The sequence below is a fragment of the Marmota marmota genome, unplaced genomic scaffold (assembly GCF_001458135.2).
Source record: "Marmota marmota marmota unplaced genomic scaffold, marMar, whole genome shotgun sequence".
Lineage (NCBI taxonomy): Eukaryota > Metazoa > Chordata > Mammalia > Rodentia > Sciuridae > Marmota > Marmota marmota.
Window position 1 is genome coordinate 22,566,518 of NW_026000174.1, and position 16,767 is coordinate 22,583,284.

The 16,767-nt window shown below is 35.8% G+C and overlaps 1 protein-coding gene across 1 annotated transcript in view; it reads right to left on the reverse strand.

The window, feature by feature from the left end:
• Dennd5a (DENN domain containing 5A) overlaps window positions 1–16,767 on the reverse strand; it is a 70,998-nt gene that overhangs the window by 41,912 nt on the left and 12,319 nt on the right. The window contains exons 2-4 of the mRNA XM_048787915.1: window positions 12,582–12,653; window positions 11,721–11,830; window positions 8,565–9,292 (exon numbers count right to left, since the gene is read on the reverse strand). Of these exons, the coding sequence (XP_048643872.1) occupies window positions 8,565–9,292; window positions 11,721–11,830; window positions 12,582–12,653 (910 nt within the window). The remainder of the gene's footprint in view (window positions 1–8,564; window positions 9,293–11,720; window positions 11,831–12,581; window positions 12,654–16,767) is intronic.

Below are 16,767 nucleotides of genomic sequence, written 5' to 3' on the forward strand. Positions count from 1 at the left end.
CAAAAAAAAAAAAAAAAAAAAACATTTTAAGTTGGGCCCAGCAGCACACACCTATAATATCAGCTACTCAGAAGGCTGAAGCAGGAGGATACAAGACCAGCTTGGGCAGTTTAGAGAAACTGTCTCAAAACAAAATTAAAATGGGTAAGTCAGTGGTAGAGCACTTGCATATGCATGTGCATGTGCAAGACCTGAGTTCATCCCCAGTACCACCAAAAAAGGAGGGGGAAAAAGACAAATATGTTTTGAGTACACTGCAGGAAACTACCTATATGCTTCTTTGGGGAAACTAAAGCAATTGACAGATCAGTGATATAGCCAATCAATGAGTAAAACTGAGCTCAGAGATCCTAGTACTGTGTGTCTATAGTCCCAGCCAAGGATGCTGATGCAGTAAGATTACTTGAGTCCATGAACAAAAAAGTGAAACCAATTTCAAAAAAGATAATGAGCTAAGGTAGAGAACTTGTGGGAGGCCCTGAATTCAATCCCCAGTACCACAAAAATCTATTTAATGAGAAGGACTGCTCCCCAATAATCTATCTACCCAAGAGCAAACATCTTAAGAATCTTAAATATAACAATTTATTTTAAAATTCAAAATTAAGGGGCTAGGGTTGTGGCTCAATGGTAATTCAAATAAATAGGAAACAGTGACATGCCTTGCATATGTGAGGCATTGGGTTCAATTCTCAGCACCAAATATGAATAAGTGAATAAAATAAAGATCCATCAATGTCTAAAAAATTACTTTTAAAAATTCAAAATTAAGATATTTCAAAAGATGTCTTCTTTGATATAAAGAGAGCAACTAAGAACAGAACAGGGAGGAAGAGCATGAGGAAAAGATTAACATTAAACAGAGACGAGTGGGGGGAGAGAAAGGGAGAGAGAAGGGAAATCATATGGAAATGGTAGGAGACCCTCAATGTTACACAAAATTACATATAAGAGGTTGTGAGGGGAAAGGGGGGGGGAAACAAGGGAGAGAATTGAACAACAGCAGATGAGGTAGAGAGGGAAGATGGGAGGGGACGGGAGGGGGAATAGTAGGGGATAGGAAAGGTAGCAGAATACAACAGTCACTAATATGCCATTATGTAAAAATGTGAGTGTGTAACTGATGTGATTCTGCAATTTGTATTTGGGGTAAAAATGGGAGTTCATAACCCACTTGAGTCAAATGTATGAAAGATGATATATCATGAGCTTTGTAATGTCTTGAACAACCAATAAAAAAATAAATAAATAAATACAGAAAGATGCACATATCAAAAAAAAAAAAGATATTTCAAAAGAATGCAAAGGCATGGGAGAAAACCTTCAACTGATATTTAAATCCACTTCCACTATACCTTATACACTGAGTCTTGAACACATATCCTAAATAAACATCCCACAGAATAATTCCCTTCTTTCAGTGTACATATGGCACAATTTCTAGATTAAAAAACAAAAAGTCATTTTAATTACAAAAAGCTTCTTCCTTCCCTCACCAAGTCGGTAAAACAGGTAATAGTGCTTTAAGTGGCTGGCATTCCTAACATTTCTGCTTAGGGACAGTAACTTCTCACAGTGTACCAACAGAGTACGGCAGTTCCTGAAATGCCATTGTTGTGAGACTTTCTGGACACTGGATATTCTACTCAGTACAGAAGTGCAGGATCTGAGAACATCTACTCCATAACCACAAATCAGGGAAGACTAGAATTTAAAGAGAAGGGCTTTTATCTGTTCCATAAAAGCAAGTTTAATAGTATAGAAATCTTGTTCTAGTTTTCCTCCTACCCTTCAGGATGACTGTTATCTAGTATTTGAAACTCAGACCACTTGTTTCTGGTAGGGTGGATAATTTTATTTGCTTCAGACTGAAATCTCTGAAGATGCTCTTTGAAATTCTTGTGATGCATTTGGCTGTGGCAATCTCAGAAATAAAATTCTTTTGGGAGTAAAAGATAATACTCCCTCCCTTTCAAGGCTAACCTCATTCCCTTCATGTAAAGTTTGGTTTAACAGATTACAAGAAATTTCAAATTTTCTGGCCTTTTTGGTCTAGTTGTGGGTTTTTTTTCCTCTACATTTTTTTTTTTTTTTTAGCAACATCCCGCCTTCAAGGATAGCTTAATAAATAATGCCTCAGGGATCCAGAAATCTGTGGCATCCACACTAGGAAGCTGAGACTACCAAGAGTTATAAACAAAAGCCTATTTCTTTTCTTTTCTTTTTCTTTTTTTTTTGGTACTGAGAATTGAACACAGGGTCACTCAACCATTGAGTCACAGTCCTATTTTGTATTTTATTTAGACACAGGGTCTCACCTAGTTGCTTAGCACCTCGCTGTTGCTGAGACTGGCTTTGAACCTGTGATCCTCCTGCCTCAGGCCCCCAAGCCACTGGGATTACAGGCTTGCACCACTGTGCCCGATGCAAAAGCCTATTTCTGTATACTAGTCGAAACAATAAAATCCGTACGTTCTTTGCCATTGCCCTTCTCTGTGCCCACCAGTTCAATAAGGTGAAACCAATAAGCAGCTCAAGGTCAGCTTCATCCAAAGGGTTTCAGCCAATCAAAATCCACTATAGACACGAGCTCCAGGTAACTGTCTGGATTCTCTCACAGGTCCTGTCTCATCATGTTGTAATAAGCAATTACTTTTTAATAAAAGGTGATAACGCAAAGTATATTGGGATCACAACCACCATTATAGTGGTAAGAAAGGAAGAATCAGCACATTTTTGTGACTTGTGTGTATGCAGAGAATGACATAAGACTTAGGATTACTCTACAAATAAGCCTCCTTAGCAAACTACAGGGCAACTCCTGCATATTACTAACTGAATCATAAACTGCCCTTGCATACAGACACTTCCATTAAAATTATACAAACCAGGGACTGGGATTGTGGCTCAGTAGTACAGCACTTGCCTAGCATGTGTGAGACATTGGGTTCAATCCTCAGAACCACTTGTAAATACATAAATTAATTAAATAAACGTCCATTGACAACTTAAATTTTTTTTTTACATTGTACAAAATGTTTCACACAATACTCTGCTCTCAGAAAACAACCTAATCTGTATATACTGACATCTCCATGACACATTGTTAAATGCAAGAAGCAAGGTACAAAACAATTAATACGCTCCCATTTGCATTGTTTTTAGGAAGTGTAAATGTTGTGTGCGCGTGACTATCTGGAAGGAAACAAGAAACTGTAGCAACCTCTAGGAGGGAGAACCTGAGGGCAGAGGTAAAAGTTTCATACTTCACTTTACACCCTTCTGCAAAGCTTTAAATTTCTACCATATAACTGAAATACTTTCTTATTTCAAGTTTCATCTTAATATACCAAACATATATCATAATATAAATGTATAATTTAAAGAGTGTTAACACTAATCCATGTATACTCAACACCTAACAAAAAGTAATGTCTTGTTTAAAAATATTGGGGAAGAGAGAATTTTAAAAATTCATAGATTTCTTCTCAAGGGTAGGATTCTAGGCAGAAGAAAATACAAAGCAACTTTCTCTGCATTCTTTATCCACATATTATTTATTTTTAAAAAAACTATTTTCTTTGATAGAGATTCTTGAGAAACTTTATTTTTAGCACCACAGGAGGAAGGGAAATAGATTTCATTTTATTCTATTTGGAACTGATTTGGATTTGTGTCTTGAATTCACACTGTAATTTAAAAAACTAGTTTAGGTATTAAAATACAATAGATACCTTACTAACTTCCACTTACCCAACTCACTATATTAATTGATTTTCCCCATTCTCTCAGTGAAGCTTACATTGCTCCCACTCAAATTGCTTAACAAGAGTGGGCTCATTTGTTTCCAAACATGCTATGTAAACTTCTTTCTGTATTACAAAATGTAAGCAATTATCAGGTAAATAAATAGTAAAATATGAAGGCAAAAATAAAGGCCAGGTGCACTAGTGCATGCCTGGAATCCCAATGACTCAGGAGGCTGAAGCAGGAAGGTCACAAATTCAAGCCCAGTCTCAGCAATACAGTAAGACCCTGTTCTCAAATAAAGAAGGGGTGGGGGTTGTACAAGAGGAGGGAAAGTAGTGGAGATGGAAATGGAATGAATTATATTCTATGTATGTATATTTATATTAAAATGAATCCTACTATTATGTATAACTGTAATGCACTACAAAATACATTTTAAAATAGAATTTTTTAAAAAATGTGGCTTAATGGTAAAGCACCCCTGGTGCCAAAAAATAAGAGAAAGAAAGAATGTTAGTTCTTTAATGTTTAGTTCTTATTCATATTTTAGTTCTTAAAATATGTTTAGTTCTCTAAACATAAAATTCTTTCAAAAGACTGAGTAATGCAAAGTCGTTAAAAAATATTGTAATTAAATAGGCATACCAAAAGGGAAGTAAGCAAAAACAACTAAGGGAAACTACAAAAACATAGAGGTAGTCTGGTTAAGTTGCATTCCACTTAAAAGCAAATTTATAAAAGTAATTAGAGGGCTGTGCTGTAGCTCAGTGGCAGATTGATTACCTAGCATGTGTGAGGCACTGGGTTCAATCCTTAGCACCACATAAATACAAACAAATAAAATAAAGGTATTGTCCATTAAAAAAAAATTTTAAATGTAATTAGAAAACCTAGATAACACAGTATGAGTGTGGTTTATATAAGAAAGCAAGGCAGACATCTAATTTGTGGACCCTAATCAAGGGAAATGCCTAGACTCATCATCAAAAGATTGGTGACTATGCAGTTATATGTTTTAAGTTAAAATGTTTAATAAATGTAAATATCACTTTTAGGGTTCCCAGACTCACTGACTTTTTCAATTGTCCTATGAACAACCCCACTAAGCCATATCAGGTACAGAGATTTTGTTCTATATATTACTTTAAAACAACCACTAAGGTCAGGGTTGTAGCTCTGTGGTTGAATACATGCATGAGGGTCTAGGTTCCATCCCCAGCACCACAAAAATAAAACAACCACTAAAAAATAATACTATTAAAAATTTTTCCATATGGACCAAAATAAAATATAAAATAGCTTGCACAAACAAACAAAACACTGCTCAAATCTGTCAGTTAAGTCACTGAAAGGATTACACAGGTAGAATCTTGCAATTTAGCCTGGATTCCTTTTCCCTGAGTAACACTTCTATTCAAAAGGCAATACATGAAGCAGGCAACATTAACTGCAGTGGTAAGGTACATTTTGAACCAGAGGTTTACATCTACAAAAGGATGATAACTTTGTGGACTGGGGTTGTGGCTCAGCGGTAGACCGCTTATTAGACTACCATCATATATGCAGACTGCCACTGACCAAAACATCATTATGTGGCATAAGACTCTATTTTAAACCAGAAGTTGCAAAGTAAAGCCTCAGGAACCACAGTTACCTACAGATGTTTTTTGTTTGACCCACAGTATTTAGCAAGAACACTGCCGTCAACATTTAAAATTCACAGACTTCATGGGGCTGAGGTTATGGCTCAGTGGTAGAGTGCTCACCTCACATGTGCAAGGCCCTGGGTTCGATCCTGAGCACCACATAAAAATAAATGAATAAAACAAAGTTAAGTTACAGATCTCACAATCTGATCATTTAAAAAAAAATCACAGACTTCATGTTAAAAAAAAAAAAGTCTAGGTCCTTGTGAAAAACTGAAAAATTTAAGTAACATAAGGCCAGCATCCCCACAAGGAATGAACTGGAGGTTGTAGCTGTTCATTCTAGATAGGGTATGTGCTCTTTGATTCAACATCACCTCCACTACATCACCTTCGAACCAGATCCAAAACCCCAATCATTTCATATCACTTCATGGCTACCTCCTCAGTTCTGGCCAGCATCATCTCTCATCTGGATTACTATAATGGCCGTCTAACTAGATTCTTGGCTTTCTTCCATTCCCTCTTTGGGGATATACTCTTAAGATAGTGGCTAAAATATCCTGTTAAAAGTTATTCATTTATTCAGAAGGCATTTATTGAGCACTCTTATATACCAGTCACTATTTTAATGCTTAGAATACATTGGTGAGCAAAAGGTAAACCTTGCCATTGTGAAAGTTAAATGTCATTCCATTGCCCCTGGATCAAATTTCTGGAACAATCTGAGCATCAGAATGATTAATAAAGCTCTTAGATAAACATCAATGTTCATAGCAGCTCAATTCACAATAGCTAAGCTATGGGAACCAACCTATGTGCCCTTCACAGATGAATGGATAAAGAAAATGTGATATATATATATACACACACAATGGAATATTACTCCGCCATAAAGAAGAATGTAATTATGGCATTTGCAGGTAAATAGATGGATCTGGAGACCATCATGCTGAGTGAAATAAGCCCATCCCCAAAAACCAAAGGCTGAATGTTCTCTCTGATATGTGGATGCTAACACACAATGCAGGGGAGGTAGAAGTTCATTGGAATGAGGGGAAAGGAGGAAGATGGGAATGGGAAAAACAGTAGAATGAATCAGATATAACTTTCATATGTTCATATATGCATATACAACCAGTGTAACTCCATATCATGTACAACCACCAGAATGGGAAGTTATACTCCATGTATGTATAATATGTCAATGGGCTGTGGTTGTAGCTCAGTGGTAGAGCAATTGTCTAGCATGTGTGAAGCACTGGGCTTGATTCTCAGCACCACATACACATAAATAAAACAAAAGTCCATCAACAACTAAAAAGTAAATACATTAAAAATATATATTTTATTGTCATGTGTAACTAAAAAGAATAAAATTTTTTTAAAAACTATTAGGCAAAATTTGAAGAGGAGTTGTAAATAATTTTTTTGTATCCTATATTTCTATAAATTACTTTTTAATTATAAAAAGAAAATAATTTTCCAGTTAAGAAATGCAGCAGACACAATCTTAACCAAGTAATGTGATCAAATTAACATCACACAAAATAGGACAATACATGCCTGACAATACATGCCTCCTAAAATGGTAAAAAATCAACATTATGTGCCTCCTGATAAGAGGCACTAAGAAAAACCCAATATTGCTTCTGTGATATTCCACCCCAAAATTACTAGAATCTAATCATGAGGGACTAACTAACACAAAATGAGGAACATCCTACAAAATAACATAGCTGCACTCTTCAAAAATGTTAATGTTATGAAAGCAAGTAAAAGCTGAGAAAATGACAATTAAAACCAATGCATGTAGTAACTAGATTCTGGATCAGAAATGAAAAAAATAATCATAACAGATATTACTGGACAATAGTGAAACTTGAATATGGTATCAATGTTAATTTCCTAAATTTAATAATTATATAAGAGAATGTCCTCATTTTTAGGAAATAAAAGTTTGAGCATTCAGAAACCAAGAGATATGGTGTCTGTAATAATTCTCAATGGTTCAGCTCTATTTACATACATACAGAGTTCTCAGAGTACTAAAGCAAATATAGAAAAATATTAACAACTGGTGAATTTGTGAGTGGGTATACAAGAGTTCTTCGAACATTCTTTGCAACTCTTCCATAAGTTGAAAATTATTTCTAAATAAAGAGCAAAAAAAATTATATCCTCTGATGGCTACACATCTCAAAGTAAAAGCCAAAGTCCTTACAATAGCCTACAAAATCCTATACAATCAGGCCTCCATCTCCTGCTACTCTCCTTCTCATTTACTCCACTCGATCCACTCTACTTTCCTCTTTGTTCTTTGAAGTACATTCTTGTCTTAGATCACTTATCCTGTGCCTTTTTAAATACTTTTCTATAGACATTAACAGGTAACTCAGAGAGGCCTAATCTAATCACCCCATTAAAAACTGGAATTTCTCTTCTCAAATACTATCCCTTTCCTGGTTTATTTTTCCTCAGAGTTTATTAACCACCATTTTGTATAATGTATTTATTGACTTAATCACCACTCTTTTTCCCACTAAAATATAATTTCCACTACAGAAAGAATTTTTATCTGCTTTGTCCACCCCGTATCTCTGGTCCTTGAAACAATACCTGCCATATAGTATGCTCTCAGTAAATATCCTGAATGAATAAATTTTATATTATTTGTGTGGCTTATTAAATAAGTATCTGTTTCCTTCTTTCAACTTACTATTTTTTCCAAATCTGCTGCTCACATTCAACTGACAATTTATAAAACAAATTCAGTGAAACTAACAATGGAAAAAAGCAAAACCTTATTTTTTCAAATACATTTTCTTCATAATTAAAGGATCACCCTTTGTGAATCCTTGATTTTACTTTCAGGCTGAGGGAGGAGCAAAAATAGCCCTGTAGAATGACAGCATAGAACTGATAAAACATCACTTCTAGTGACCATCACCCCTTGCCCCTCTTTTTAACCTTGGTAAACAAGAATGTTAGGAAGTAGGGTTCCCCTCTGAAACTGGAGTGCTTAGCAAAAGGCAGTGAGGATCACCAATCCAAAATGTTAGCCTCCTCATGTTTCATCAATTTTTCATCCCCTACTTACCTGCAAAAGATTTGGGTTTTACTAAAACTGAAACAGCCCGTTAGTCAGTCACACTAACAAAAAATCACTCACTTTTCATGACTATGGAAAGTAGGAAGGCCCTATGCAGGCAAAAAGCTCTAGTAAGCACTGACTTACGCTGTGAATAGAGCAGGATTTGAAACTCCAGAAGGGCACAAGTAAAGAGCTGGAACACATTCTCCACCCCAAGCAGTTCAAAGACCTCTTTGACAGGAAAGTCAAATAGGGGAAGCTCATTGGTACTTGGTCTCTGGCAGATTATTGGCCCATAGACCCCTGAAAACTTCAAGGACCGGCCAGGAGGTGGGAGTGGCACCTCATAGAGTACGTTGTATATGTAGCTCTCAAGGGGCAGAGGAGGGGGCTGAGGTGAAGTGACTGCCTGATGAAGTTGCTCCAGCACACGCCGACATGCCTTCATGAAGGACATGGGTGTGATGAGGCAGATACACTTAGAGACATAGAGAGTGTCCCGGCTAATGTCATAGGAGTTGAAGCGCTGAAGTTTGGTCCCAGGAGTGCCTTCACTATCTTCCATGCCACTCTGGTCTCGGCCATCAGCAAGAGGAGCATGTAGGACATCATACTCAGCATTGTGCATATGGTAAAGGGTTTGCATTGCACTGCAGATCTGCTTGCTAGTCACCTCTTCGTAAAATGTAAGGGCAAACCCAAATGTTCGAGAGCCATCCTCTCTTGTGATAATAAAGGCATGGAACTGGGGCTCCCTGGGATCAGCCTGGGTCTTGAATGCCAGCCCTTTAGGCATACATAGCTGCAAAAAACAAGGCAACAAGTAGTAAGAACATTCACAGCTGATCCTCTTCAGAACACATTATCTTCATACCTACCTACCTAGCACCTATTGTGCTGGATATATACCTATCTTCCCTAAAGCTCAAGACATACAAGTAAATAAAATTATAATACAATCATCAGAGATATACCAAAGTATATACAAAGTGCTGGAGGAACACCAAACAGACAACTCAGTCTGAAAACATTAGAAAAAGCTCAGAAATGAGGTTATACTAAAATTCATCTTAGAGACAATAGAAATAAAGGCATTTCAAGGACAGAAAGAAAATACACAAAGTTACAGAAGTAAAAGAGTGCTTGGCCTGGCACAATGGTGCATGCTTGTAATCCTACATCTCAGGAGGCTGAGTCAGGAGGATCATAAGTTTGAGGCTAGTTTCAGCAACTTAGCAAGACCCTCAACAATTTAGCAAGATTCTATCTCAAAATTTAAAAAAAAAAAATTAAAAGTACTGGGGATATAGCTCAGTGACAAAGTGCCTCCAGGTTCAATACCTTGGACAATTTAGGAAACAATAGGTAAATAAGCACGAAAATTATAATACATAATAAAGGGGTTGGGGTTGTGGCTCAGGGGTAGAGTGCTCGCCTAGCACACCCAAGGCCCTGGGTTCAATCCTCAGCACCACATAAAAATAAATAAAGGTATTGTGCCCACCTACAACCAAAAAACAAATATTAAAGAAAAAAGATACATAAGAAGGATATTATGCTAGAAATACAAATGAAAACCAGACAGAGCAACTGTATACATAAAAATAAAATAAATTTATAAACAGTTTTAGATTTTACCAGATCATAACATTCTATTATCAATAAAATTATCTTTTCACATCAAAAAACATGCTCATTTCATATAAACCAAGAAGATGACATAATCAGGATAAACCTTTTTCACTTTAACTCAGATGAGTTATATAAAGAAACTTGTATAATTAAACTGACCTGAATCAATCAGTCCTCATTTTCCCATTTTATATAAACCTAGCTATACAAATGAAATACTAATAGCCTGGATTAACAAATATAAGGACCTACATTATGTTGCATACATTAGCTTTGAACTTAGTTTCCTGAAGCTTATGTGTTTCTAGAATATAGCATATAAAAATGAAATAAGCAATGGTCAAAAGCTTTGGACTCTAAGACTCAGTTTCCTCATCTGTGAAATAACAAATTTACTCTGTCTACTTCAGAAAAGTTATTGTATGTATCAAACATGATCATCCTCTAAAAACCATAGAATACTATGAGAAATGTAATAAAGGCAGTATAAAGATGTGGTCAAAAGCAGGGTCTGGAACCTAACTGCAGTACTGCAACTCTTATTAGCTATGTAACCTTTGACACATTACTAATCTCTCTAAATCTTAATTTTTCCTATTTGTAAAATATGTACATTTGTGTTTGTATGGGTGTGTGGGTGTTTATTTAATATTTCTTTGCAAGGGGTAATAGGATTAGATGAGTTAATTTATGTAATGTAAAATGCTCATTAGAATGCCTGGCACAGATAAATATTTAATAAAGGTCAGACTATTCCAAGTAGTATTCTTGCACATGAGATTTAAAATGCTGTTCTATCTAAAATTATGATAAAACCAAGAGGCCCATTTCTGCCATATTACTCAGATATATACAATGCAAAATGAGATAAAAGCCACTTCAAAATTCAATCAAGTCATCTCAATGAAATAAGCAATCAATAGCTCGGTACTCCAAAATAAATTTATTGACTCTATAATACATATTTGTCTGACACAAAAGAAACACTGTGATTTTTTATATATTTGATATATTGATCAAAATGCAGAATCATGAACACTATGCATTACAATCTCTTCTTCAAAAGGTACTGATAAAGCCAGGCACGTGGAGCACACCTGTAATCTCAGTGGCTTGGGAGGCTGAGGCAGGAGGATCACAAATTCAAAGCCAGCCTCAAAATTTAGCAAGGCCCTAAGCAACTCAGTGAGACCCTATCTCTAAATAAAATACAAAAAAGGGCTGGGAATGGGTCTCAGTGATTAAGCACCCCTGACTTTAATCCCCTGTAACAACAACAAAAAAAAGGTACTGATAAGCCAGACAGTGTGATGGAGTATCCTGTAATTCCAGTGATTTGGGAGGCTGAGGCAGGAGGATTACAAATTCAAAGCCAGCCTCAGCAATCTAGCAAGGCTCTAAGCAACTGTCTCAAAATAAAAAGAAAAATGGGCTGGGAATGTGGCTCAGTGGTTAAGCACCCTTGGATTTAATCCCTAGTCACCATCACCACCCCCCACAACAAAAAAGGTATTGATACTTGGTAAAGGCACTGCTACCACAGCAGACTCATAATCCTATGATAAATTATCTTATATTTGTAGCTAACAAATACAAACCATTCCCACTGCATCTTGGTCAAAAGGATTCCATTCTACATTCTCAGGGTATCGGGCAAGGACCTTAGACTTGAATGTTCGTCTTAATGGTGTCTGCTCAAAATTTTCTCCTGTAAGAAAAAGAACAAAGCCAATCATTTCTATAAATTCATTTAAATCACAGTTTTATGCCTGTCTGAGCTTGGCAGTCCAGCAAGGTACAGAAATAAAGGCAAGGGGGTTAGTATGCCAACCATCTAAGAATAGGAAAGGCATTAAAGTTATTAGATCAGTAAAGAAGCTGAAAAAGTATAACATGGTTAATAGTGGGCACCACTAGCTGTCTTTGCTTTTCTTTGAAATGAAATTTTTACTACAAAGCCAATAGTCAATTTTCATGGAAAAGAGGGGAGTAAGCACAAGGAATGATAAAGAACTGTATATATTTTTTTCTTTCTCTGAAAGCCACATTAATTTGTTTAAAGCCAACTGAAAACATCATAGAAGCAGAATACTTTAAATTCAGAACAAACTATACATTTCTGTGATCACTAAAAAAGAGACTAAAAGATATAAGAACATCAAAAAAGTAGATTTCAGGGTAAATCTCATTAAGCTATTTGTTTGGAATCATTTGAAATTTATAAAATTCTCCTTTGTTTCTCCCCTCCTAGCAACAGTAAGAGTATACTGAAATTAAGAATAGTTAAGTAAGGAGGGGAAAAACAAAGAACCCACCACCTAGCGGAATATAAATCTGAAAAATCTACTGGTCAAAAAAAGCACAAGAAGGTTAGAAGGTCACAGGGTACAAAATGCCACTGAAGATGTGTAAAAACCACCAGAAAGCTTTGGGTTTTCTCAATTTTGTTTTGTTTTTACCTTCAGTCGTACTCGAAATGAAAGGGCTGGCACCATCCCTGGCTTTAGAAGCCTGTATGTACTGGCATAATGCTATATGATAAATGAAATAACAGAGTATTACAATAAAGCAGTGTTATTCAAACTTTTTTGACCATGACTCCAGTACAAAACACATTATACATCATGAAGCAATAAACACATACATGTATGTGTATATATAAATTTACCTAAAACAAAAATTTCATAAAACAATACTTACCTTTACCATATGTGATGCCCTCTCATATTTTCTACTCTGTATCATTTTTTTAAATGCTGATTACAGGTTTGAAAAACATTACAATAAGATATAATAAAGAGCTCAACTGATACCAATTAACTTATAATGTCACTGGGATTTTATTTGAAAGAGACCACCCAAAATATTGCTTTTCCTAAGAGGTTGGCGGGTAGTGGACAAATTACATGCACCTAAATAGCTCAAACAAGTAAGTTTAATAATAGTTGTCACAGAAAAACATGAAAAACATGATCGAGGAAAACTGAGGTGAATTCTATACCTATTTTCTGAGTTATCTTGTTATATAAATAACTTAGGTACTGTCATGGATAAAGATGAACCAGACCCAACACTTACCCTCAAGAATCTTACAGTTAGAAAACATTCCTTCTAAAAACAGGAACAATACAGTTTTACCACTCCTATTCAATATATTCCTTGAAACTCTAGCCATAGTAACTAGGCAAGAGAAGGAAATTAAAGGGATACGGAAAAGAAGAGCTCAAACTCTGTTTGCCAATGATATGATCCTATATTTAGAAGACCCAAAAAACACCACCAGAAAACTTCTAGAACTCATAAATGAATTCAGCAAAGTAGCAGAATACAAAATCAACATCCATTAATTAATCCAGTTCCTAAATCTTCTAAAAACGGCCATTCACAATAACCTCAAAAAAATAAAACACTTGGAAATCAATCTAATATAAAAGGTGAAGGGGGCTGGGGTTGTGGCTCAGTGGTAGAGTGCTCGCCTAGCATGCACGAGGCACTGGGTTCAATCCTCAGCACCACATAAATGTAAAATAAAGATATTGTGTCCACCTAAAGCTAAAAAATAAACATTAAAAAAAAAAGGTGAAGGACCTCTACAATTAAAACAATAGAACACTAAAGAAATTGAAGACCTTAGAAGATAGAAGGACCTCACATGTTCTTACATAGGCAGAATTAATATTATCAAAATAGCCATACTACCAAAAGCTCCATACAGATTCAATATAATTCCCATTAAAATTCCAAGACATCTTCAAAGAAATTAAAAAAGCAGTCATGAAATGTTTAATGTTTTAAAAAATTAGAAACCACACCTCCAAATGTCCTAATTTGGGCAGGAAACATTTGACTATTTACAGATTAACCTAAATGGGCAAGCTAAGATTTATGCAATACTAAATGACCACTTCCAGGCTGATGCTGACCCAAATCAGGGCAACATTATTCTCATTTCCTATCATAAGAAGTCTATATTGAATAGATGCAAATTATTTCCTTTTAAACATACACACATATAAGTTTTTAAAAAGTTCTCAAAGCTTTCTGCCTAGCATAGAAGGTCATAAGGAAATTTCACTAACATGTAAAAGTTGCACTTTTATATTACATGCATTACATCTGTGAAAGACAATGACATTTGAAATGGTAAGAGTGAATATGAAAAGGTATATCCCAGTTACCTAAGAAACATCCACATGGTGATCCCTTAACCTTTATGTTGTACTACACAAAGCTATTCCAGAACATAGCTTAAGTGCTCTGATTTGAGCATGTCCCCCAAAAGGTTCATGTTTAGGAATATTAATTCTTCAGTGAGGCAGTGTTGAGGGTTGGGGCCAATTGGGAGGTATTCAAGTCATGAATGGATTAATGCTGCTCCCACAGAAATTATTAGCTATTGCAGAAGTATGGCCCCCTTTTCTCTCTTCTGTTCTTGCCCACTTGCCCTTACACATTCCTTCATGTTGAAGCTACACAAAATCCTCACCAGATGTGGCTACCGAATGTTGGACTTCTTAGTCTCCAGAACCATGAGTCAAAATAAACTTTTTCTTTACAAGGTATCCAGTCTTAGGAATTCTGTTATGGCAACAGACCAAGATGCTTAGATTGAAGCAAAATAATCATCATTTACTAGAAAACTGTTTATGAAACACATCTATTATATCTACATCTTACATTATACATATATATATATATAAGTATTTCAATTTGGAAGAATTGAAAGACACTTAAGAGGCTTTATATAAAATTTAAAGTGTTTTTAAAAAGAAGGTAAGTCATTCTTATATCTGGCACCTTAGAGGAAAAGGGGAAAATACCTTAAATGTCTGTGAAATTACAACTAAAAAAGTTGATTGTGTCAACAAAATAATTTATACCTAGTTGATAATTCTGTTCTCAGTCATGGCAGAGTAAGTAGCTCCTATCTAATGAACTTTCCTGCAAACAACTATGAACTTTGGAAAAAAATACAAAATACAATTACTTAGAGCTGGGGATTTAGCTCAGTGGGAAGACTTCCCTTGTATGGGTGAAGACCTGAGTAGTCCATAGGACTACAAAAAATAAAAAAAATACTACTTGAAGAGAGTAGAGAATGAAAAGCAGGCAGATTCTGACAGGGGAAGAGTTTGGTCAACACTTCAAAGAAGATAATGACCTGGATGGCTTCCAGTCAGACAAGTCCCAGTCTGTGCCATGACAAGTGGCTAAAACTCTGATAAAAACCTATAGTATTACCAAGTTGAAGAACCAGAGGACAAACTTTGGCAAACCTATACAGACAGGACTCCATCAAGCCACTGCTAGAAAATTTAATAGGAAAGACTACTACCTCAGTCAACACTGCCTTCCATTTAAATATTCTACAGGGAACATTTCTATATATTGAAGCAAAGCTCATATTTGGATAATTTGTTCTGTTTAATGAGAAATATAACAAGCTGTCAAAATCATGGTATTTTAGATAAGTCTAAGGAACCCAATTCCATGTTCTTTTCCAATTAAATCAGATAGACACACTAAGAGTTCCTACAAGCTATCCAAGCACACAGGCAGAAACTGTTCTTAGAAAAGCCCACTACTTCTCTAACTGTGAAGTGGCAGAAACCAAATCTGAGCAATGGACTCTATGCTCTCCTCATTAACAAATTTTAAAATAGCCTAAATTAAGTCTGAGTAACTAGCCTGGAAAGCAGAAGATAGGATTAAGGTCCTATTTGGCTACTAATTATAAGACTACTGTGTCTTTTGAGACTCACCTACAAGACCAAATATGGACTAACTGCTGATTTGTTTTTGGTTTGTTTTGGTTTTTGGTTTTTGGTTTTTTTGGTACCAGGGATTGAACCTAGGGTGCTTAACCACTTAGACACATCCCCAGCCCTTTTTATTTTTTATTTTGAGACAATGTCTCACTAAATTGTTTAGGCTGGCTTTGAACTTGTAATCCTCCTGCCTCAGCCTACCAAATCACTAGGATTATAGGCATGTGCCACCACACTCAGCCTAATTGCTGATTTGTAAAGATTTTTACAGCTTGGTCATTCCATGACCATTGGGCCTAGTGCCTGATCCATCAAAGTGAAAGACTGCAAACTGAAGGGTCTTATCTCCCTCTGCTATCTCTCTTCTTCTAAAGCCCCACTAAAATTGCATGGGCCAGGGTGGCACAAACCCACAGAAAAGAATGAAGGTGGGGCTGGGGTTGTAGCTCAGTGACAGAGTGCTTGCACATGTGAGGTATTGGGTTCAATCCTCCGCACCACATAAGAAAAACGTATTGTGTCCATTACAACTAAAGAAGAAGGAGAAGGAGAAGAAGAACAACAACGATAATGAAGGTAAAAACAACAATTTTTTTTCCTAAAAAGCAGATAGATGGTGATTAGTAACAATGGACTTGAGAAAACTTAGATACACCATAATTACAGGAATTTGTAACATTTATGAAAGTAGGGGTATAGATGGAGCTAAAAACAGAAGAACTGGTTCAAAGATTATTTAAGAATAGGTGTCATCTGATGAATAAATAAAATATAATGCAACCATACAATGGAACATTACTCAACCATAAAAAGGAATAACCTACTATTATAGGCTATGACACAGATGAATCCTGAAAGTTACAAAAAAAAAAAGACC